Source organism: Pyrgilauda ruficollis, unplaced genomic scaffold, assembly GCF_017590135.1.
Source record: "Pyrgilauda ruficollis isolate IOZ18807 unplaced genomic scaffold, ASM1759013v1 scaffold208, whole genome shotgun sequence".
Lineage (NCBI taxonomy): Eukaryota > Metazoa > Chordata > Aves > Passeriformes > Passeridae > Pyrgilauda > Pyrgilauda ruficollis.
The window spans coordinates 559,527-582,768 of NW_024520096.1; the positions used below are offsets into that span (position 1 = coordinate 559,527).

At 49.0% G+C, this 23,242-nt stretch overlaps 6 protein-coding genes across 6 annotated transcripts; 2 read left to right on the forward strand and 4 right to left on the reverse strand.

Moving 5' to 3' along the window:
- LOC121353541 (keratin-associated protein 10-8-like) lies at positions 1-657 on the reverse strand. Its single transcript, XM_041467441.1, has one exon. It carries the CDS (start codon positions 655-657, stop codon positions 1-3), a length of 657 nt encoding a protein of 218 aa, XP_041323375.1.
- Positions 658-5,204: 4,547 nt separating this feature from the next.
- LOC121353542 (beta-keratin-related protein-like) lies at positions 5,205-5,762 on the reverse strand. Its single transcript, XM_041467442.1, has one exon. The coding sequence runs from the start codon at positions 5,760-5,762 to the stop codon at positions 5,205-5,207; it is 558 nt and encodes a 185-aa protein (XP_041323376.1).
- A 3,444-nt stretch (positions 5,763-9,206) lies between these two features.
- Positions 9,207-9,908, forward strand: LOC121353543 (keratin, type I cytoskeletal 9-like). Its single transcript, XM_041467443.1, has 2 exons — positions 9,207-9,645; positions 9,775-9,908. Exons 1-2 carry the CDS (start codon positions 9,207-9,209, stop codon positions 9,906-9,908), a joined length of 573 nt encoding a protein of 190 aa, XP_041323377.1.
- Positions 9,909-12,388: 2,480 nt separating this feature from the next.
- On the reverse strand, positions 12,389-12,889 carry LOC121353544 (claw keratin-like). Its single transcript, XM_041467444.1, has one exon. The coding sequence runs from the start codon at positions 12,887-12,889 to the stop codon at positions 12,389-12,391; it is 501 nt and encodes a 166-aa protein (XP_041323378.1).
- Positions 12,890-15,589: 2,700 nt separating this feature from the next.
- On the forward strand, positions 15,590-16,150 carry LOC121353545 (scale keratin-like). Its single transcript, XM_041467445.1, has one exon. It carries the CDS (start codon positions 15,590-15,592, stop codon positions 16,148-16,150), a length of 561 nt encoding a protein of 186 aa, XP_041323379.1.
- Positions 16,151-17,370: 1,220 nt separating this feature from the next.
- LOC121353573 (feather keratin B-4-like) lies at positions 17,371-18,003 on the reverse strand. Its single transcript, XM_041467495.1, has 2 exons — positions 17,679-18,003; positions 17,371-17,513 (listed from the first exon to the last, which is right to left on the reverse strand). The coding sequence occupies exons 1-2, from the start codon at positions 18,001-18,003 to the stop codon at positions 17,371-17,373; spliced, it is 468 nt and encodes a 155-aa protein (XP_041323429.1).
- Positions 18,004-23,242: the final 5,239 nt, after the last annotated feature.

Sequence of the window (23,242 nt, forward strand, 5' to 3'; positions counted from 1 at the left end):
TCAGATCTTCTTGCAGAGGCCCCTCTGGCACGGGTGCTTCCAGCGGGTGGAGAAGGTGTAGGAGCGCTCGGGGACGCACTTGGTGGCACAGGGCGTGGCACAGGGCGTGGCGCAGGGCGTGGTGCAGGTGGGGACGCACTTGGTCACGCACTTGGTGGCACAGGGGCTGGCACAGGGCGCGGCGCAGGGCGCGGGGCACGGCGGGGCGCACTTGGTGGCGCACTTGGTGGCACAAGGTGGAGGACAGGGCGGGGCACAGGGCGGGGCACAGGGTGGGGGACAGGGCGGGGCACATTTGGTGGCGCATGGAGCAGCGCACGGAGTGACACAGGGCGGGGCACACTGGGTGACACACGGGGGGTCACACTTGGCCACGAACTGCGGCACGCAGCAGGACTCCAGGCACTCCAGGCCCTTCTGGCCCGTCCCGATGGGCACGCCCGCCTCCAGCGCCCCGGCCAGCTCGGCCGACTCGGTGGAGCCCACCACGGTCTCCTGCGGGTACGTGGTGAGGATGGGCCCCGGGAAGGTGACAACCACGGGTGGCGGGAAGATGATGACCCGCGAGTCGGGACAGGCCACCACGCAGGGCTCATTGCAGGCGGCGGCGCGCGGGTCAGGGCAGGGTTCGGCGCACATGGTTTTCTCGCAGGACATCTTGCGGCTGGGCTGGACCTGAAAGGAGGGGATAAATGTCAATCCCAAGGAATCGGAGGGATGGGATCAACCCCTGGAAAGGCACAAGATGGTGGGTGGGTTGATAATGCTCTGCTCTGCTTGGCTTGGCTCTTCTTGGTGACCTTCCAGAGCCCTGGGATCCCAAACACCTCCCTGGGGACACCAAACCACCTCTTTTGGGAACACCAAGCCACCTCTTGGAGCACATCAAAACACCTCTTTGGGGACACCAAAACACCTCTTTTGGGACACCAAATGACCCCTTTGGGGCTGTTGTTTAATTAATATCTGTTTTCTCCTGTGCAATTTGGGCTCCAGAGGTGGAGCTCAGTAAAATGAGGGTAACACACAAACCACTGTAGGAAATGGACCACACGGGAGGTTTTACTGGACCCAATTTGGACAAAGTCTGGGCTAAGAAGATAAAAATCCAAGGAATATCATCCCTATGGTGGAACTGATCCATAGGGATACCAACAATTATGGATTTAGTGCAGTCAGTTCATAACAGGTCCCTTTGCCACAGATATTGAGCACAAAACTCACTTGGAAAATTCAATAAAAACTTTTTGCAAGATCATGATGAAAAACTGAAGTACAACAATAACCTGAGAGCAGCTGTCCCAAATTTAAATTTCAGAGGGATTAAAACTGTTCCCAAACCAGGGCTGAATTTTTGTTTCTGGTTTTGAAATAAATTTAAGGGTGGGGATTTGGAAAACAGCGCAAAACTCCATTTCAAGTTGTCATTTCAACCTTACCCAAATTCCACCTCAAAGCATTGAGTGAAGGAGCCGCTTAATCTGTTGTTGCAGATTAAATTGAATATTTTGGGCTCAGCCCAGGTGATTATTTCTTTTTTAAGCTGCATATTGGAGAAGGCTGGGTGGGGTTGAGTTTGACTCAAGTCATTTTTGTTTTCTTTCCTTGTTCTAAACACGATGCCCAAATGTGAATAATTCACCCAAATTTAAACCCTAATCCAGGTGCTCTCCTGAGCTTCCCACCCTTTAAATCTGCTGCAACTCTGAATTCCCTGTCCTTAACTTGACCCTGATCAGAGACCAAAGCAGAGGAAAGAAATAACTTAAAACCAGACCTAAACTCAGAGCAAAACACATCCCAAGAAGATTCAAATATTCTCGCTTTGCATAAAACCAAAGCTTTGCATAAACAGAACAAAACCACCTAAAGCAGCTCTCCAAGCTGACATTTTTCACGTCATTCCCATATCTCCTGGATAGGAAAACCAGGAATTTTGTAGGACCACATCCACAGGGATCTTTTGTCCTCATCTACAGGCGACTTCAGCCCATCTCAATATTTCTAAAACTCGTGTTTAAATTTCTCCACCACCTTTGCCCAAAATCAGATAAAAATTGGAAGCCACGAGGTCAGAACCACCCCACCAGGTGGAAGCTGCTGGCGAGGTATTTTAAGGTTACCTAAAGGTTGTATCCATTTAATTTCCATAAAGAAATTGAATTAAATGGTTTTAATATTATCTAGATTGCAAATACATTTTTAAACTTTGATCCCACAGCACTTCTGGATGAATAATCAAAATTATTTTGAATATTCCATAAAAATAAATGGAATTGTTTTCCAGAACGGCAGAACATGAATCCAAAATTCTGCACTGAGTTAAACGTAAACATTTTTAAAATTAGACTAATTTTATTATTTTAGGAAGAAGTTATATCAGAATCCAACTTACTCAGTTCACCGAGGAGAAGCCAACAGGACCCGCTGGAAGCTTCCTGAGTCAGGAATGGTTTTTATATCCCTGGCTGGACCACCAGGCTGATGCAAGAAAATAACGTCATATTTGAGCATTAGGTCCCATTACTCCCCAAACCAAATTTGAGGGGTAATTACAGTAATTGCTTTGCTTTGCTCACTGTTTGTGTTGATTACCCTTTTCTCACCAGCACGTGACCGCCATTGTTTGGTCCCAGATTCTTCTCATTTCAGAGTTTTGAGGCCCAAATTTATTCCTGCAGCTCTGCCAAGGTGAAAACCTGGGCTGAGCTCAGCTTTGCAGGAGCTCCTGAGCTTTGCAAGGCTGGTCCTTGCAGCTCCTTAATCCCAGGATTTGTTTTCCTGGCCTCCAAGAATGCAGCAGAGCCTAACCCAGCATTAGCCGTGAGTGTTCCCGTCTGCTTCCAAACTTGTTGGGACGTGTTTATGGGAATGGCCGGACTGGAGTGGCCGAGTCGGCTCCCAGAGCCACTCCCGGCTGAGCCCGTGGGGCTCTGGCTCCTCGTTTGGTGTCCAAGTCCAGGATCCGACTCATCCCAAGTTCCAAACCTCAAGGAGTTCCACCTCAGTGTGAGGGAGAACTTCCTTCCATGGAGCTGCTGCCCAGGGAGGGCAGAATTCGGATTGTCCCTGTCTGGAGTCATCCCAAACCCATATGGATGTGTCCTTGTGTCACCTGCCCTGGGAGATCACTTCCAAGCCCAACAATCTTGCGATTCTGGGATATAAAACAGAACCAGGAGTTGATGTGGCTGGTGGAGCCCTGGTTTAGCACAAAACTCCTCCTCTGCCACAAAATTCGCGCCCGGGAAGAAATCGGAAGTGGGAAAGTCCCTTTTGGGAAAAGTGGGATGGTCAGAGGGATCTTGGTATGGAATAAATCACTCCATCCGCAGTTCCTTTCTTGGTGGTTTTGGTCACCAGAAAAATGCTGGAGTGTGGAGGAGTGTGGGAAACTCGGGGAGAGGGGAGAAGCCACCAAAGACAATAATTCCTTGCTGAACACAGGGAAAACCAGGAAAAAACCCCAGGATTTATTTAAGGTCACTCAGGACAACTTTGGATCAAGAGGACAAAGAGTTACAGCCCCAGTTGGTGCTGGGGTGAAGCAGAAATTCATGGCATGCTGGAAGCTCAGCCCCCAAGGTGAGAGAAGCCCAGTCCCAATTAAATCCCCAAATATGCCCTGATTTGGGAAGGTGAGTGTTTGGCCAAGTGGATTGAAATGGTATCATTAGGATAACAAACACAGGGGCAGGCTTTTAATCCCAAAGAACCAGAGGGATCCGAATTCCCGAGGCTGAGTCAGGGGAATCACGTGGGTGGCCCTGACACATTTGTTTGGAAGGGACGCTATGATTCAGTCCTGGTTTAATACCTGCAGCCTGTCATTAACTTCAGAGAGCCACGGCGCTTTGCATGGGTAAAACATGAGTGGGTGTTTGCAAAACCATCCCCAAGCATTTCCTCACAGCATTCCCCATGAGTGCTTTTGCCCAGGGGAGCCTCTGGGATCGCTCTGCTTCCAGGAGGGAATGGAGAGCACGGAGGTCGTGACAAAAATAAACCAAAAAAAAGCCAGGAAGGAGGGAAGTGAGCCCAGGAAATGAGCCCAGGAAATGTTGGGGGTGCTCAAAAACAACTATTTTGGGGTGGCAGGTTCTGGGATTGTGGTGTCAGCATGATCCAGGGCTCCTCAGCTGAGTGTGACACAAAATTCCGGAGCTGGGAAGGTGGGATGGGCCCCTGAGAGAGGATTTTAAAGGAATCACAGAAATGGGATGGTTTGGGTGGGAAGGGACCTTAAAAATCCCCTCATCCCATGCCCTGCCATGGGCAGGGACACTTCCCACCATCCCAGGCTGATCCAATTCCCATCCAGCCTGGCCTTGGACACTTCCAGGGATGGGGAATTAATGGATCAGGATCAGTAGGACCTGTCAGGGGCTGCTTTCCCTGGAGCAGCCCAACCCAGCAACCTCTGGCAGCTTCGGAAAAGTTTGGAGACTCTGGAATTCCTTTCCAGCTCCTTTCAGCAGTGCCAGCCCTGCCAGGAGGATTCCTCCTCCTTTCTCCTTAACAGCAGGAGCCTCCTGCAGCTTTTATCCTGTTTTTGGCTCTCTCGGGAACATTCCCAGCTCCAGGTCCTCATCCCTTGCCAGGTTCCATCACCAGGAATTCCCCAAAAGCCCCTTGGAAGGGAAGAGCCATTCTCCCCTTCCTGGCACGAATTCCCTTCCCCAGAGCAGCTCCAGAGGGAGCTTTTGAGCCCGACTTCGGCACGCAGGAGTGAATTTCTTCTCCTGCATGTTTTTATTTTTTTACATGGATAAAATTGGGGATGAGGAAGTGGTTGTGGAATCCCAGTTGGAAAAGGATTTCAGACTTCAAACTGGTGAAGCTAGTAAAGGTGTTGTGAGAAGGAAATATAAATAAATATTAATTATTCGAGAAGTTTTGGATAGGGAAGGGTCTGGAGAGGTCTGAAGGGAGATCGGGGGGGTTCCAACTCTCCCAAATTCCTGAATTAGGCAAAAAGATGAGTTGGAAAAAGGAGTTACAATGGAAAAAAAAAACCACCAAAACAATGGGAATTTGAATGCAACAGAACTTTAATGACAAGGAAGGGTTCAGGGCAGAACCCTTTGGGAAATGATGCAGATCCACAAAAGCCGGAGAAGGTGATTCCTGGGATGTGCCTGGCCTGCAGCTTCCCCAGGAGCTGAGCCCAGTCTGCGGCTGCTGCCAGGGGAGCCGGGGCTGCCTCAGAAATAAAAGGAGCCACAGTTTCCTCCTCCAAACCTCCTGGAGCTGGAGCTGCCCCCTCCATAGGATCCCACTCCACAGGAGCCACCCCCAAAGGAGCTGCCCCCACCGCAGGAGCCCCCAAAGCCCCCACCTGAGGAGCCGAAGGATCTTCTGCCCCCAAAGGATCTGCTCCCTCCATAGGAGCCCCCAAAGGAGCCACCTCCATAGGATCTCCCAATTCCACCCATGGAACCGCCTCCGTAGGATCCCCCCATGGAACCCCCTCCAATGGATCCCCCAATTCCCCCCATGGAGCCGCTGCCCCCTCCGTAGGATCCCCCAATGGCGCCCCCGGACCCAGAAGATCCCATGGCCCCCGACGGGAAGGAGGTGCCCACGATGCTCTCCTGGGGGCAGGAGCTGAGGATGGGCCCCGGGAAGGTGATGACCACGGGCGGAGGGTAGACCACGGCCCGCGAGTCCCCGCAGGAGGTGACACAGGGCTGGCTCCAGGCGTCCGCGTAGGGCTGGGGACAGGACACCTCGCACGGGGACGAGCAGCCGCTGCTCATCATCGCTCCTGACGACATTCTTGGGATGGACGGCAACCTGCGGCAGCACAGAAATCAGAACGGCAGTGCCCAAAATTCCAGAGGAAAAAGAAATCCTGCTCTGGTGCTTTCCATGGGCAGGAAAAAAGGGGGGAACGAGAGTTTAGAGAGGTTCCATTACAACATCTTTTGTGATAGAGGGAGAACTGCAGCTCTGGAGTAAAATTAAAATGTTCAAGGAGATCCGGGCCTTTACACAATCATCAGGATGATAAAATCTGTAATTTCCTGACTGAAGGAATTATTGCCCTATAAATATGAGATCTCTTCTCATTTCCCTCTGTCCTGAATAAAAGCCAAGCTTGGAGTAGTTAAGTTGTAACCTCCCCATCAAATAATCAGGGTTTAATTGACACTTTCCCTTTGTGGTTTGGAACAACACAACCTCACATTTGGAGATCTGCATCTCCCAACAGCTCCAGCCACAAAAATCTTCCCTGCCCAAGACAAAGAATTGATAAAATGGAACAATTTGGCTTGGAAAAGAGCCCCAAGTCCATATTCCTGATCATTTCAGAGCTCTGACATGGAATCATTTCCCAGTTCAGCACCAACAGCCGCATCCCAGTTAAAGGAAATGGAATTAGAGGCAGAGAACTCACCAGGCTCGCAGGGAAAACCGGACTGAGGAGAAGGTGCTGGAGAAGCTGCAGGAAAATCCCGGTTTTTATACCCTTCGCCACGGCTCCCAGGCCATGCGACACAACTTTGGGACATCACCAACAACAAGTTTTGCTGTATAAGCGCCTTATAATTGTAATAATTGCTCTGATAAGTGCTAATGATTCGTAAATCAACTCCGCATCAGCCAATACATGCACACACCCTTTGTCTCGCTTTAATCCTTAAATAATTTTTAGATTATTTTGTGACTGCTGCCACTTCCTGGCCTGGTTTGACTTGGGAATTGTCTTGGAAGGGTGAAGGATCAGGAATTCCCTCAGCAAGGGCAAAAATCAGTTTGGCTTTGTCAGGGGAAATATTTTCTGGTCACCAGAAAATTCCGTGGAAATCCAGAACTGGGAAAACCCACAAATATTGTCTTTATAAATTCTTGGATGGGAAGGGTCATTTTTTTATACACACTTAACCCAAGGAACTCATTAAAAAGGACTTAAATTAATTCCTTGGATGCTCATTATCATCCAAGGAAGCCCTGTATGAAAGCATTTAATTATTGCAGTTCTCCTTTTGTCACCTTAATTATCCTAATCCTCCTTTTGTCCCCTTTTGGGACAGCTGCAATATTCCAGGGAGTCACATGTCCAGGAGGCATCATTGGATGAAAAAACCTAAATATTTTTGAGTGCACGAAGCTGATTCCATCTAAAACACAATAAAAGCATCTCAAGAATGGCCAGGATTATTTTTTTCAAGGAATTCCTGAATTCCCTGAAAATTCCAACAGAATTCCTGGGTTTAAACCTCGTCTGGTGAAAGGCAGAAATGCATAAACAGGAGGAGAGATCTCCAAACAAAACTCCCTTTATCAATCACCAGAAACATTCAGGAGGGATTTAGATGTGCTGGATATTTTGGGGTTGTTGTCACAGACAAACATCTCACACAAATATTGGTGTCATCAAAGCTCAGACTGGGGGGGTTTTGCTCTAAATCAAAGTCAGCTGAAGAGATTTGAGATTCGAAATTCGAGATTTGAGATCTAAGATTTGAGATTCGAGATTTGAGATCTAAGATTTGAGATTTGATTCTCAGTCGGAGCTGTGGGAGGGAAGCGACTCCAGTTTAGAGCTGGAATTTCATCCTGTTTTTCCTGGAAAGGGTGGTCAGGCCTTGGAAAGGGCTCCCTGGAGGTGTCCACCAAGGAACACCTGGCCACTGCTCTGGGTGACCAGGTGGAGATCAGTCCCAGGTTGGACTCCATGACCTTGGAGCACTTTTCCAACCTCAACAGTCCCAAAATTCCGTGATCATCCCATATTTCACATTTCTATCATGATAAAGTTTATTGTTGGTGCTTACATAACTCCTATCCCCACATTTCTGGTGTTTCCAGACCCGATTGGAAAACAGAACATGAGGAGCTGATATCGGGGTTAAGATCTTGCAACAGAACCTGAACAAGCCCTGTCAGGCCTCAGTGACATCCCGGGTTTGACAGCTCTGCCAGTCAGCAATTCCTCCTTGACTCCTCAATTAATGTGAAACTTTCTGGGTTCCTCCAGTTGGGTTGGGAAATATCAATTTACAGGGGAAATCCTGGGTTCTGCTGCTGGTTCTCCCATTCTGGTGGCTCTGGAAGCAGCAGCACTTCCATCAACTCCCCAAAATCCACATTTTGGGGTGGAAAGAGAAATTTTGTGCACAAAACTGATTTATTAATAAATAAATCCCTCAAGTGGATCTAAACACATTCCAGCTTCAATTCCAGCGAGGCCCAGGGACAGAAACCAGCTCCGAGGTGACTTCCTGGGGGCCGGAATGTGGAGCAAATGGGATCAAACCCGAGGGGTGCAGTGCTTGGAATGTGACTTGGGATTAATAATGAATTTATCACATCACTTAGGAATACAATTAGGACAATTAATGAAATAATCCAGCCAGCAAAACACGGTTTGGTAACGCGTGGGAAGCTCTTGCACAAAATGCAGCTCCCATCCTACTGGGGGTCAGGAAAGGTATAAAAGAGCTCTTGGAATTCTGCAGTGCCATCCACGGCTGCTCCTCATCTCCACTTCGCCAGACCCGGTGAGTTGGATCTTCTTTGTCCTCTGTGTGAATAGGGGAAAATATTTTCTGTCTTTTCCTTCCTTCCCAAAAGATGTCTTCAGGAATCTTTCTAAACTCTTCCTCACGGAAGGTACCAGAGCAGGATTTCTTCCATCTGGTATTTTGGGCAGAGTAGTTAGGATTTATCGCCTGCTTCAGGTTCCTCCTCATCCCAAAAGGTGTCTCCAGGACATGGAGGGCTTGCTCTCCTGCAGAACCTGTAGTGCCCAGCCATCCCATTTGCCTTTTCCAGGCTTTAAAATCCAAAGTCCCATCCACGCCTGCATTTGCAGGAACAGGATTGATGAAAGAACCGGAATTTCCCAGGCACTGGGATCAATCCAAGGTTCTCGGTGACCACCACAACTTTATCTTCTGGTCCAACAAACTCCTGGGGATGAGCTGCTTCCAAAGGCCCCTGGAGTTTGGCTTTGCTTTCCAGGATTCCCAGCACTTCCAGGGCAGCAGGGAACCCTTTGGGAATCAGCAGAGCTCAGTGCAGAAAAACTCAGAAAAGGGACAAACCTCACTCTTCCCAACGTCTCCTTCCTCCCTTTTTTCCTGCCCATGGAAGGCACCAGAGCAGGATTTCTTTTTCCTCTGGAATTTTGGGCACTGCCGTTCTGATTTCTGTGCTGCCGCAGGTTGCCGTCCATCCCAAGAATGTCGTCAGGAGCGATGATGAGCAGCGGCTGCTCGTCCCCGTGCGAGGTGTCCTGTCCCCAGCCCTACGCGGACGCCTGGAGCCAGCCCTGTGTCACCTCCTGCGGGGACTCGCGGGCCGTGGTCTACCCTCCGCCCGTGGTCATCACCTTCCCGGGGCCCATCCTCAGCTCCTGCCCCCAGGAGAGCATCGTGGGCACCTCCTTCCCGTCGGGGGCCATGGGATCTTCTGGGTCCGGGGGCGCCATTGGGGGATCCTACGGAGGGGGCAGCGGCTCCATGGGGGGAATTGGGGGATCCATTGGAGGGGGTTCCATGGGGGGATCCTACGGAGGCGGTTCCATGGGTGGAATTGGGGGATCCTATGGAGGTAGTTCCCTGGGTGGATCCTATGGAGGTGGTTCCTTGGGTGGATCCTATGGAGGTGGTTCCTTGGGTGGATCCTATGGAGGTGGTTCCTTGGGTGGATCCTATGGAGGTGGTTCCTTGGGTGGATCCTATGGAGGGAGCAGATCCTTTGGTTCCGGGGGCTCCTATGGAGGGAGCAGATCCTTTGGGGGCAGAAGATCCTTCGGCTCCTCAGGCGGGGGCTTTGGGGGCTCCTGTGGTGGGGGCAGCTCCTTTGGGGGTGGCTCCTGTGGAGTGGGATCCTATGGAGGGGGCAGCTCCAGCTCCAGGAGGTTTGGAGGAGGAAACTGTGGCTCCTTTTATTTCTGAGGCAGCCCCGGCTCCCCCGGCAGCAGCCACAGGATGGGCTCAGCTCCTGGGGAAGCTGCAGGCCAGGCACATCCCAGGAATCACCTTCTCCGGCTTTTGTGGATCTGCATCACTTCCCAAAGCCCTGGGAATTGTCCTTTGTGCTCTCTGTGCGTGACTGTGCCCTGAACCCTTCCTTGTCATTAAAGTTCTGTTGCATTCAAATTCCCATTGTTGTTTTGGGGTTTTTTTCCATTGTAACTCCTTTTTCCAACTCATCTTTTTGCCTAATTCAGGAATTTGGGAGAGTTGGAGGCTCCAGGATGGGAACCAGGCCCAATTATCCCACTCAGCACTGGGTTTGAGGAGGGGAAAACAAATTTTCCACTATCAGTATTTCTCATTGAAGCTCTTTTATATCCCTATTTTTGCCTCACATTTTCCACATTTCTCCTACAAATCCTTCAGCTGGAAACCACTTTTTCCAGAACCAGCTGAAATCCTCCTCTCTTAAATCCTGAAGTGATTTTCAGGCCACTTTAGCAGGAATTTGAAGCTCTGCTTTCACTCTGTGACACATTCTGGGATTTGCTGAACTGGAACTCTGTGGGATTTTGGCTCCTCTCTCCAGAGCTTCACCATGATTGCAAACAAATTATCTAATTGTTTTCCAATTGAGCCTGTTCCTTCAGCCCCACTAAGGTTTTGCTCGGAGCTGATGAATTTATTGCATGCCGTCATTAAATTAATCGCAGATTAAAATTCCTAAACCTCTTTAGGCACACCGGGAATTTAAGCAACTTTAGTCGTGTGTCATCTAATTTTCTATTTACCTCCAGAGCTGTCATTCAATTTTTTAAGCCCATTTTCAGCTTAAACAGAAAGTGAAAAATTTGATTTTCCAAGCAGGAATCTCTCATACGGACAACTCATTTTTCTTGATATTTCCCATATTTCAGTTCATCCTTCTTGATTTAATAAATATTAATGATTCTATAGTGCAATAAAAAGTATTAAAAAATATTTTACACTTTTTTTGGGGGGGCTTCCTGCTCTCCCTCCTGTGTTTTCCAAGGGAGTAAAGCGGGGTTTTAGGTCACCTTTGGCACATCTTTAGACCTGGGGCTCACCCAGGTTCTCTCTGTGTTCCTATCCCGACAGAAAACAACAGCACCAGGCGGGATCTGAGCTCTTGTGTCACTCCTCCCTTGAGAAATTCTCTCTTGCACAGCCTGGTGACATTTTGCTGTCACATAAAAGCAGCCCTTTGATGATGCCACAGTCGGGAGAAATTTCTCCACATCTTGAAGCGTTTGGCACTTCCAGTTCAGAGTGACAGCTCAGAAATCAAGGAGAGATTCCTTGGTGGATTTCCTCTGGTTCCCATCCCCAGTCCTCACATTTTTGTCTTGGTTCACGTTCTTTGATACTCCTGAAAATGTGTTTAGTTTTCCTGAGCCTCAGAATTCTGCAGGGAATCGCGATAATTCCTAAAAACTGGTTCTAAATACGGCGGCAGAATGGACAGGGAACAGGACCAGGACAAGAGGGAATGGCCTCGAGCTGTGCTGGGGGAGGCTCAGGGGAGGAAATTTGGGAAAATTAATCCTGGAAAGGGTGGCCAGGGAGGTTTGGAGTGGCCACCCCTGGAGGTGTCCAAGGAAGGACTGGAAATGGCACTGGTCTGGTGGAAGGTGGACATTGACCAAAGGTTGGACTTGATGACCTTGGAGATTTTTTCCAGCCTCAAGGACTGGATTTTATGATTCCAGGAACCAACAGAATCCTTCAGGAAGGAGGAGCTGAGCTAAACCAGGGTGTAAAATAAAAACCTTGTGGTTTTCAGCTGACCACATCCCACACCTCACTTGTTCATCAAGAGAGACCAGAGACCTCCGTGCCTCGCAGAGAACAACTGAACCCTTTTGTGCTTGAATTTTGGGTGCTCATCCAACCCTCCATTTCACAACTCCAATTAATTAAACAATTACCTCCCAATTACCATAAAACCCCATAATTGCTGCTCACGGAACCAGCTCGAGGAAGCCTAGGGAGGTAGAGGAAAGGATGGGACTGAAACAGCCCCACAGAGAAAGGAAATCCCAACAAAATGTGATGATGCAGGAGGATTTTAATAGGATACACTATGAATGACACCAAACAGACACTCCTTCCTTCAGCCCACTGCCCAAGAAGAATCCACCTTCCACCCATTGTTCTTCTCCTGTCAGGGCTGCATTGACAAGCTCCGTGCCAGGCCTTTCAAGCTGTACTGTTTTTCTTCTCTTGGCACAATGGAAAGAAGGAGCTGGCACTGAAGGGTGATTAACAGAGGCTGTTGTTAATTAAAGACAAAGGGGAAATGCAGGGAAGAGGTGTGGGCCCAGTTCCCAGAGGTCCTGAGCCAGGGTGGCTCCCGTTGATGTTTTTGCCATCTCCAAAAGCCGGTCCCAGCGGTGGGTCTGGATCGTGGGGTTCTATCTTCTAGATCTTAAGCTGCCTCAGTTTCCCAGGCGGGATCCACGGCTGCTGCTGGTGTAGAACTTCCTGAGGTAGCAGCCCCCCGAGGAGGAGCCCCCACCAGAGGAGCCCAACCTCCCTGACACGCCCCCAGAAGAGCTCCCACATCCATAGGAGCCCCCAGATCCGTAGGAGCCCCCAGAGCTATAGGAGCCCCCAGATCCATAGGAACCCCCAGATCCATAGGAGCCCCCAGATCCGTAGGAACCCCCAATTCTGGGCAGGCCACCAGAGTAGCCTCCCATCCCTGAGCCGTACGAGGAACCACCGGAGGGCTGGGGCATGGATGATGCCACGATGCTTTCCTGGGGGCAGGAGCTCAGGATGGGGCCGGGGAAGGTGATCCACACGGGTGGGGCGTAGACGAGGGCCGTGGAGTCCCCACACGAGGCCACGCAGGGGCCAAGGCCTCTGCTGTAGGCACAGGGCTCGGGACACGCCACCTCGCAGCCGGGCAGGCACCGGGAGCTGATGCAGCTCATGGTTCTCGGGGTTGGAGGAGGAGCTGGGAAAGAGAAGATGGAGTCAGGGAATGTCAGGGACAGCAAATGAGGTCCTTGCCCTTCCTGCTCACGGAACTCCAGGATCCCCAAGGTTGGAAAAGAGCTCCAAGAGCATCGAGTCCAAGCTACGCCCAACCACTACCTGGTCACCTAGACCAATGTCCAGGAATTCTTTGAACACCTCCAGGGGTGACCACGCCAAACCTCCCTAAGCCCCTTCCAAGGCCTTTTCCCTTTTCCAGGAGGAATTTTCCCAAATTTCCCACCCTGAGCCTCCCCTGGCACAGCTCGAGGATGTTTCCTCTTGTTCTGTCCCTGTTCCCTGGGATCAGATCCCAAATCCTCCCTGGAAGAGCCCAAAATTCCCCCTGGATCCTCCTTTTCTCCAGGGAAGCTGAGCCCCCTCAGCTCCCTCAGGATTCTCCAGACCCTTCTCCAGCTGCTCCAGTCCCCAGTGACCTTCCTGACTTGGGGGACCCAGAACTGGCCACAGGATCAAGATGTGGCTGCACCTCCTCCTTCAAATCCTCCTGTCCTGGGACACCATTTCTCCCTCCCCTGTAGAAGACACCTAGGATTTGGTTTTTCAGTAAATTTAAGCCTTAAATTTGCACCTCAAGCTTTGAAAAGCCACAAAGAAAAATTCAAATAACTCCTAAAATTCTATCTTTAAATATCAAATTGATTTCTTCCACGTGACTGCAGTGAGACTCCAAGGAAAAGCAGGATTTCACTGCCACGTCTCCTGGCTAAAATCCCCAAAATCAAGGAACGAGTCCTTTTTTAAAACTATCACTACAGAGAATGAGAGAGAGCAAAGATCAGCTTAAATCCAACTCACCTGGAGTAGCAAGAGAAGTCAGGAGAAGGTTTGAGGAGACTGCTGAGAGGTTCCTGCTTTTATACCTCTTTGGAGGCAGCTCCTGGGGTATGAAATATCCCATAAAATCTCTCACCCTTACCAAATTCTGATTTTTTTCCTCTGTGTGACTCCTCTAACGCCTGTAATTATTTTCATAGTTCCCAATTAGCAAATCAACCCTCGACATATACAATCTGACTCTCATATCGTAAATTTGGCTTTTTCATTGTGTGGGAATTTTACAGCCTGGTTCCTGTGCAACATCCCAGGGATGACTGGATTTACAATGGAACCTGACCCCTGTCTGTTATTTTTCATTAATGATTTAAGTGAGGCCTGGACAAGATTTCAACCCTGCAAGTCTGCACTAAAGCACGGCTTGGGTTGATGATGAGATAATTTTGAAGGTCAAACTCATTTGTGAAGAGTTTCGGGAGGAATTTCCTCATGGAAAGGGCTTTGGAAGGGGCTGACCAGGGGGGTTTGGAGTCCCCATCCCTGGAGGTGTCCAAGGAACAACTGGACATTGGTCTGGGTGACCAGGTGGTGATGGGTCAAATGTTGGACTCAACTATCTTGGAGGGCTTTTCCAGCCAAGATGATTCCAAGGTTCCAGATTTGGGATCCACCTTGGGGCACAAAGGCCTGGTGACCTTGGGCTGTGCCCTTGCAGTGGTGCTGGTGACTTTCTGGTGACAATGCTGAGCTCAGCATCCCCAAAATGAGTTTTGATTAAAATTACTCAGAGGTTTCAGGGCTTAGAGGACCTCGCATGTCACTTCAATGCCTTTGAAATGTGTTTTGCTGTCTCATCCCCTCAATCTGTGGGTGCACGAAGGGTTGCATAGAGCCCTGACCCCCATGTGAGATTGGATGATTCTGTTTGGGAGGGATTTCACCCAAATCTGAGGATTACACCCCAATTGTGTGAGTGACATGAGGGGAGCCACCTTCTTGCGAGTCACTGGAGGAAAATAAACACAGAGATCAGCTCCTGTTTCTTTTGGAAGCAGAATGATGCTGAAAGGATTTTCCTCTATGAAGTCTGAGACAAAAGGAGACTTTTGGGTGTTGGGTTTGTGTCAGTCAAAGCAGGGCTGGAAATGATCAGTAATTATGAGCTGAAATGAAAACAATGGCGAGGCTTAAGAGGATCTTTTTCTTTGTAAGTGATAAGAATTTAGTAAATGATGGGTGACATCACATCCTTCTTATTGTCTGAAAATGGAATAAAAGGGGAGAGACCTGAGAAGTCTTCCATTCTCGCAGCTCCACTGATTTATTCCCTCCAAGACGACAAGGTAAGTCTGACTTCATTGTACTCCTCAATACTTTGAAATTTCTCCTTTTTTATCTTGTAAAATTTTAGGAGTTTTAGAAAAAGCTGGGGGAGAGAAGAGTGGATTTAGAAAATCTGGGGGAAAGGGAAGTACAGAGCAAGGAAGATTTTCCTTGGGGACTTTCTGAAGGCAAATCTTCCTGTAGATCTACTTGAAAAGGGAATTAATGGGACTATTCTGGGCAAGGAATTATTTAAGGATCAGGTAGTTCAGCCCCAGAGAAAAGGGGAAGATTTTTTTCTTTTGAGAGATTCAGAAGAAAAAGAGATGTGGTGGTAGGAAAGGAAGAACTGAGAAGCCTCAAACAGGTCAGGAAGGAGATAGCAGGAAAAATGGGAATCCATGAGGAAGGATTGAACTGAGAGCAGTTGGAGAAGGACAAAGTACAACTGGTTCATACTGAGAACCCATGGCCTGACTGTGCTGCTTCCTTGACCTCACATTTCCTCTCCCAGCTTGATCCCAAATCCCAAGAAGATGATGTCAAACGTCGGCTCCGAGTGCCTGCCAGGCTGTGAGGTGGCCTGTACCCAGCCCTGTGCCTACAGCAGGAGCCTGGAGCCCTGCGTTGCCTCCTGTGGAGATTCCAAAGCCGTGGTGTTCCCTCCTCCCGTGGTCCTCACCTTCCCGGGCCCCACCATCAGCACCTGCTCCCAGGAGAGCGTGGTGGGAGCATCCCAACCCACGGTTCTTGGTGCTCCCATCCCGAGCATCTCCGATGAGCCCTATGGGGTGGGGAGCTCCTTTGGGGCTGGGAGCATGATGGGAGCAGGACCCTCCTTTGGATCTGGGGGCTCCTTTGGCTATGGGGGCTCCTCGGGGGCCAGGGGTTCCTTTGGATATGGGGGTTCCTTTGGTTATGGAATGCAGAATTCCCGCGGGTCCTGTGGCTATGGGGGCGCGCTGGGGGCAAAGGGTTCCTTTGGGTCTGGGGGTGCCTTTGGCTACGGAAGCTCCCTGGGAATGGGGGGCTCCTGCAGCCGGAGGTCCCGCAGCAGCCGCGGCGGATCCTGCCTGGGGAGCTGGGGCTCATCCTAAGGCCAAACAACCCAGAGGATGAAAACCCGGGATCCAGATCCACGGCCAAGCCTGGAATTCCGAAGCTGATCCCTGAAAACCAGGCCCACATCTCTTCCTGCTGTGCCTCATCTCCAATCAAATGCTGTTCTGCGGGACGACGTCTCTCCTGGAACTCTTTAATTAATCTTGTTCCGTGTCCTTTCTGGTGGGGTGGAAATGCTTCAGAATTCTATCTGGGGCTTTCTGTAAAGGCCTCGGCTTCACCTTGTGGAGTGGCTTTTGTCACCCACGGGGATGGCCTGGCTGCCCTGGGACCACCCATGAATTGCTCTGTTTTGTTCTATTTCATTTATTTCACCCTAATAAAAATCTTTCTGAATTGCATTGGCAGCTTCCTGGCTTTCCTTTCCGCAGAATCCCAGGATCATTTGGGCTGGAAAAGACCTCCAAGGTCGTCAAGTCCAACCTTTGATCCCCACAAAATGAGGTCACCCCTAACTATGCCAGCTCCCATTACCCTGGCTCCAAGGGTAAACTGGTTTTAACTGGGAGCTGCACCAGTCCATCCCCGGAGGTTTTTCCAACCTATTGGAATTTATTCTGTGTTATTTATTGGATAGTGTGGAATAGATCAGAAAGGGAAAACAGTTTATTGAGGAATTTCAGACTAATTATATTTGCATTAGAGCAGAATTAATTCCCCTCTGATGAGAATTAATTACTGCACAAGGATTCCCTTCTTTCAGACCAGTTTGTAACTGAAACTGTGGTGAAATAAAAGCCAGAACCCGGGGCTGTGATGCAACAGGACTTTAATATAAACAAAAAGTGGGATGAGGCAGTGCAAAGACAAAGAACAGAATCTTCATGTCAGCATTCCCATGTCAGCATTCCCATGTCAGCATTCCCATTTCAGCATTCCCATGCCAGCATTCCCATTTCAGCCTGGACTCCAGTCCAGCAGTCATTCCAAGACATTCTTTTTCCAGCCGGACACTTTCACAGCCAAGTCCCATGACTGGTTTTACTCTTCAGGTTCAGGGAGTACAAAACACAACAGGAGCGAGGGACAAAGGGAGGGAACATTGGGATCCTAAGCCTTGGATAAAGCACAAATGAGATCCAAGCAACCCCAGCTCCGACCGGACCAGCTGGAGCAGAGACTGCTTGGAATTCCTAGCTCTCAACTACTACCCCGCATCCTATTTTTCCTTTGGACATTCCTCAGCTTTAAAGGGTTAAAAAGGCCCGTAGTTCCCATAGCGATACCTGTAGTACCCTCGAGAAAAATAGGGGTAATAATTCCTACCATAGCCTGAGAAATAGGAGCCGCGGTAGAGGCTCCCCAGCCGTGACATCCCACCCCCGCAGGAGGAGCCCCCTCCCATTCCCCCGCAGGAGGAGCCTCCTCCCATTCCCCCGCAGGAGGAGCCCCCTCCCATTCCTCCTCCTCCGGAGCCCCCTCCCATTCCCCCACAGGAGCCCATTCCTCCCCCTCCAGATCCCATTCCTCCTCCTCCAGAGCCCCATCCCGATCCCATCCCACCTCCTCCAGACCCCATCCCTCCACCTCCAGACCCCATCCCCCCTCCAGACCCCATCCCACCACCTCCAGACCCCATCCCACCCCCTCCAGACCCCATTCCCCCGCCGATTTCGGGGATAGACGACCCAACGATGCTCTCCGTGGGGCAGGAGCTGATGATGGGCCCCGGGAATGTCACGACCACAGGTGGGGCATAGACGATGGCTCGGGAGTCTCCGCAGGAGGCGACGCAAGGCTCACTGCAGGCATCGACGTAGGGCTGGGCGCACGTCACCTCGCAGGGTGAAGCGCAGCGGGCGCTGAGCAGTTGGCCATAGGAGGACATCGTTCCCAATCCAACCTGGAAGGATGAGAAGACCCCAGCCCAGTGAAGGCACAGCCTGGGAAGGATGGGTTGGAAGGGTGGGGAAGAATTCCTCAGTTCTGGATTTATTTGTGTGTTTAATTCTTTAAGCGTCGCCTTTTAGAAGTAAAAAAATGTCCCCAGACTTCTCCATGAGAGAGGGAATCCGGGTGAAGAAAATGTTTTGTCCCTAAATTCTGAGGGATGAGGCTGAGATATCCGGCAGGAGATGGGAGGTGTATGGGGGATTATTCCCTTTGGAATTTGCTGGAAAGGGAGCTGGGAATGGGGATTTGCTGGGTGGTGTTTGGATGGGCAGGTGCAGATGTGTGGGATTAAATCATCCGAATAAATGAGTAGGTAGTTAAAAAAATTAAAATTACAATTTTTAAAAATCATCGTTTATAAGGCACAATCTGCTTTTCCATAAATTGCACCAATCAAGGGAGATGAATTGTGAGGAAATGCTTCTGATTCTGTTCCCACTCCTCTCTAGTGCTCTATGGAATCACAGAATGGACCTTAAAGATCCAGTTCCAACCCCTGGCATGACAGGGGCACTTTCCATAGACCCCAAACCCTGTCCAACCTGACCTTGGACAGTTCCAGGGATGGGGCTGCCATGGCTTTTCTGGGAATTCCATTCCAGGGCCTCCCCATGCTCACAGGGAAGGATTTATCCCTAAAATCCCATCTAAACCTCCTGTCCATCAGTGGGAACCCATTCCCCCTTTTCCTTGCGCTGCATCCCTTGGAAATTGTCACTCCCCATGTTCCTTTTGGCTCCTTCAGGTCCTGGAAGGCCACAACTGGGTCATCCCAAAGCTTCTCTGTATTTTTGTCCTGTCTCTATTCCCAGAATGAATTCTGGGAAGAACCTCCCTGTCCTTCTCCTACTTCATTCCCTTCCCTGTTCCTTTTGGGAATCAATCCCACCCCAATCCCAGGTTTGGAGTGACCCTTCTCCATAAATAAATGCTCATTTCCTAAAAATTCCTCCCATCAACACTTTTGAAACTCCCATTCCTTTCCCCCGTTTTATCCACCTTAATCCCAAGCCCCACTTCCCACGCAAGAACAGATTTGGAGAATAAACTCTACCCTGATTTAGGATAGGATATAAAACCTCAGTTCAAAGCTCCCCATAAACCAAATTACCTCTAATTAGGAGCTGATTCAGTTAAATCTGACTTACCCAGTCAGCAAGGAGAACGAGTCAGCAGAGGCAGCTCCAGGGCCACCAGTCAGGAGCACTTTTATATCCTGTCATGGAGAAGGGAAATTGGGAGCCACCTTGACGCAACCCCTTGTGAAATGGAATGTTTTCCCTGCTCCTGCCTCCCCTTGTCGCAACTGTTTTGATAACGCCTTAGGATTAGGAGATAATTCCCAGTCCCACACAGGGCGCTGCAGGTGCTTCACCCTTCCTGGGCCTTTGCTGGAGATCTCTCCATCCCGGGGGATGGAGGGGGGGTTTTTCCCTAAAAACTGAGGGGGATTTTCCCTAAAATATTCATTTTGTGTGTGCGTGGTCCACCTCATGAGTTTTTATGGAATTTCTGACTTCTAAATTCCCAGGCCCACACAGCGGTGTGGGATAATCCCCAGGCCTACAGGTGTTTCACCCTTCCAGGGCCTTTGTTGGGAATCCCACCATCCACTGAGGGGGATTTCCCCTAAAATATTAATTTTGTGTGTTTGTGGTCACTTTGTGTTCACCCCATGGGTTTTTTATGGAATTTCTGACTTGGAACATAAATTCCCAGGCCTACACTGGCCCAGGCCTACAGGTGCTTCACCCTTCCAGGGCCTTTGTTGGGAATCCCTCCATCCACTGAGGGGGATTTGCCCTAAAACAGGGTTTTTTTTCCCTAAAATATTCATTCTGTGCCTGCGTGGTCACTTTGTGTTGACCCCATGGGTTTTTATGGAATTTCTGTTCTTGAAGGTGTCCTTTGAACAGAGGATTTTCTTTTCACATTCCAAGTGGGAAGTTTGAGATGCCAAAGCAATTCCTGGACAAGAATTCCATCATAACTTCAGCTAAAAAAGGGCACCTACCCAGGATTTTATATTTTATCAGCAATTCGTCATCTCAAGGGGTGTCCCCCTCAAAATAAACACCTATAAAATACTAAAAACCAGGAAGAAATTGAATTTTCCTTTGGGGATCTGTTTTTTAGAGGCCAAGATGAGGAGAGGAATTTAGTTTAGGATTAGAGGACTCAGAGTAAACATTACCTGAAGTCCAGGCCCACAAACTCAGCTCAAAAAAATACCCAGGGCCTGGAATGCTGATAATGTGATTTCCACGCTCAGGTTTACATTAAAAAAAAAAACCTCTTCCTTCTCAGTTGTGGTGAATTATTAAAATGAAAGGAAAACACAAAAACAAAGACCCAAATAAATTATTTTATTTACATTTCATGGCTCTGGAATCAATATAATGAGCAGAGAAGACATATGAGCAGCGCAGAACAGTCTGACTCACTTAATTTGTGGCAATTAAAAGCACCTATTAATTACAGTGATTGACAGCTGAGGCAATTCCAGGAGTTACCAAACCCAATATTTGAAAAAAGTCCATAAGAACCTCGTCCCATTGTCTTGAGGAGAAAAAATTGGTTTAAAACACAAAACTGCCAAAAAAATCCCTGGGGTTTGGTTTCTGGAATTGGGGATTTTCCCTGGAAGCTTTAAAGGGATCCTTTCCTTTGTGGAATTTCACAGCCCTGATATTCCACGTAGATCTTTCCAAAAAAAATCAGCTCCCAAATGCAAACCTCTGGCACAGGCTCAAAACTCCTTTCACAAGCCCTGAACCTGCCTCAGATCAAAGAGTTCCTTAAGAGATAAGAGAAGGAGATAAACTCCCTTCCCAGCTGGAAGAGAAATCCTTCTGGAAATATAAATTAAATTTTTTAAAAATCAGGAATTTGGGCTTTCTTTTTTTTTTTTTTTTTTTTTGCAAAGGAATTCAGGGGGAAAAACCCAACAAAACAACATAGTTTTTACATTTAAAAAAAAAAATCAACTTTAAAGAGCCATTTTGTGCTGAGGAGCTCCAGACTCACCTCAAACAAACCAACTCCAGACATTTACCTGGCAGATTCCTCATCCTGTTTTTTCCTGGCACGCTGATGTTGTTGTTGTTGTTGATGTTGTTGTTGTTATTGTTCTTGTCGTGCCTGGTAAATTGATTTTCTGGCTTTAGGAATTCCAGGGCTCCGCTCTGATCCTTCCCGGCTGCTTTGCATAGGGAGATGAAATCAGAGGAAGCTGCTGCAGCTGCTTTGCTCTTCCCTATAATTTTCCAAAATTGGGCTCCGAGGCCGCTTGGCAGAGAGGAAATCATCGGTGTCATCATCCCAGATCAGGGCAGAACACCATCCTCAACCCTCATTTTCCCCCAGATTTTATCGGGGCAGTTCCAGGCTTGGAAGGCAGCAACCAACAACACCCAGCAGGGAAATAAACAGGCTGAAATTTGGGAATTACTGCGCAAAGTTGAGGCTGGCTTGGATCATGGAATCTCAGTTTTGGAACAGTTCCTGAGCTCCCACCTGGAATCCAATTTCCAAATAAAGGGATGATGTTTTGGGGAGTTTTTTCATTGTGAGATTGAAGGGGAAATATGGGATTAAATGAAATCACCACCAACTGCTCGTTAATGATTTGTTTTATTGTTCAGCTCGAAGCAGGATCTCATTTTGGTTAATTTATGTTAATATACCTCCATTTATGTTAATGTCTATGAATTTCTGTCCATTTATGTACATTTCTGATAATTTACGTCAAATTTCTGTCCATTTCTGCCCATTACTGATGTGATTCCCCATTATTGATTATTGATCCTATTAAAAAATCAATTTTTTGGCAGCCTCCCATTTCCTTCTGGACATCTCAGTCTCATCCCTAAGAATTAAAAGACAAAACACATTTCTACTTGGATTTCCTCTCTCATGGAGAGGTCTGGGGACATTTTTTACCTCCAGCACCACAAAAGGTGGTGATTAAAGAATTAAACACACAAATAACTCCGGAACTGCGGAATTCTTCCCCACCACCCAACGAGATTTTCCTGGGAGCTCGGCAACAATGACGGCACCCCAATTTCCCGGGAATCTTTCATCTTGGAAACAAAATCCAGTTAATGGTCTGTAATTCCCTGGATAAAACTCGAGGCAAGGTGGAATTGCAGCCCCGGGGGGGAAGCCTGGAGTGCCTGGGTGTGATTTGGGTCTGTCTAAAAGCTGGGCCAAATGTCCCTCCGGGGCCACCACCCAAACGCCTTCTCCGGGTCAGGGTCACCTCCAGGACTTCCCAAAAATCTCGGAATATCCAGAGGTGGAAGGGAAACCCAAGGATCAGGCACAGAACCATCCCCAGGAGTACCCAGAGTCTCACCTGGGGTTTTTTTTAGGTTCTGGAGCCCCCAGGATTGGGCAAGGTGGGTGAGGGAGATCTGATAGAGCTCAGCCCAAGCCCAAACCCCCAGAAGATTGAGGAGAAGGAGATTTTGAGCTTCACTGAGGAACTGGAGCATGGCCAGGGATGGGAACGGGGCTGGAGCAGCTGGAGAAGGGTCTGGAAAATCCTGAGGGATCTGGGGGGGCTCAGCCTGGAGAAAAGGGGGATCCAGGGGGGATTTTGGCCTCTGCCAGGTGGGATCTGGGATCTGATCTCAGGGAATGGGGACAGGACAATAAGGAACGGCTTCAAGCTGTGCCAGGGGTGGGAAATTTGGCAAAATCCTCCTGGAAAATGCAAAAGGCCTTGGAAGGGGCTGCCCAGGGAGGTTCGGAGTTCTGGAGGTGTCTGGGGAATTCCTGGACATTGGTCTGGGTGTCCAGGTGGGATCAGACACAGCTTGGACTCGACGACCTTGGAATTCTTTCCCAACCTCCGGGATCCTGGAATTCTAAAGAGCTGCAGGATCTGCTCCTCAGGAGGGTGGGTGCTCATGGGAGAAGTTTGGGGTTATTTGGGGCATCTTAGAAGTTCCGCCCTTGCAAATAATTAATTTTACTATTTCATTAGTGCCTGTGGAATGAGCCAACGCCACGGAGCGAATTCCCATTCCTGTATCGCCCCATGGCTCACCCAGGCGTGGTGCTAAGATCCAATTTAACCATCCATTAATGAGAAAGATATTAATTAAATCTTCATTTGCCTTCATTGCCTCATTAAAGCTGCTCATCTCAGCAAGAAAATCTGGCAG

Coding starts and splice junctions, on each gene's coding strand:
- LOC121353541 (XM_041467441.1), bottom strand. CDS start 657: ATGTCCTGCGAGAAAACCATGTGCGCCGAACCCTGCCCTGACCCGCGC.
- LOC121353542 (XM_041467442.1), bottom strand. CDS start 5,762: ATGATGAGCAGCGGCTGCTCGTCCCCGTGCGAGGTGTCCTGTCCCCAG.
- LOC121353543 (XM_041467443.1), top strand. CDS start 9,207: ATGATGAGCAGCGGCTGCTCGTCCCCGTGCGAGGTGTCCTGTCCCCAG. Junction 9,646..9,774: donor GGGTGGATCCTATGGAGGTG/GTTCCTTGGGTG, acceptor TCGGCTCCTCAG/GCGGGGGCTTTGGGGGCTCC.
- LOC121353544 (XM_041467444.1), bottom strand. CDS start 12,889: ATGAGCTGCATCAGCTCCCGGTGCCTGCCCGGCTGCGAGGTGGCGTGT.
- LOC121353545 (XM_041467445.1), top strand. CDS start 15,590: ATGATGTCAAACGTCGGCTCCGAGTGCCTGCCAGGCTGTGAGGTGGCC.
- LOC121353573 (XM_041467495.1), bottom strand. CDS start 18,003: ATGTCCTCCTATGGCCAACTGCTCAGCGCCCGCTGCGCTTCACCCTGC. Junction 17,514..17,678: donor AGGGATGGGGTCTGGAGGAG/GTGGGATGGGAT, acceptor GGGGAATGGGAG/GGGGCTCCTCCTGCGGGGGT.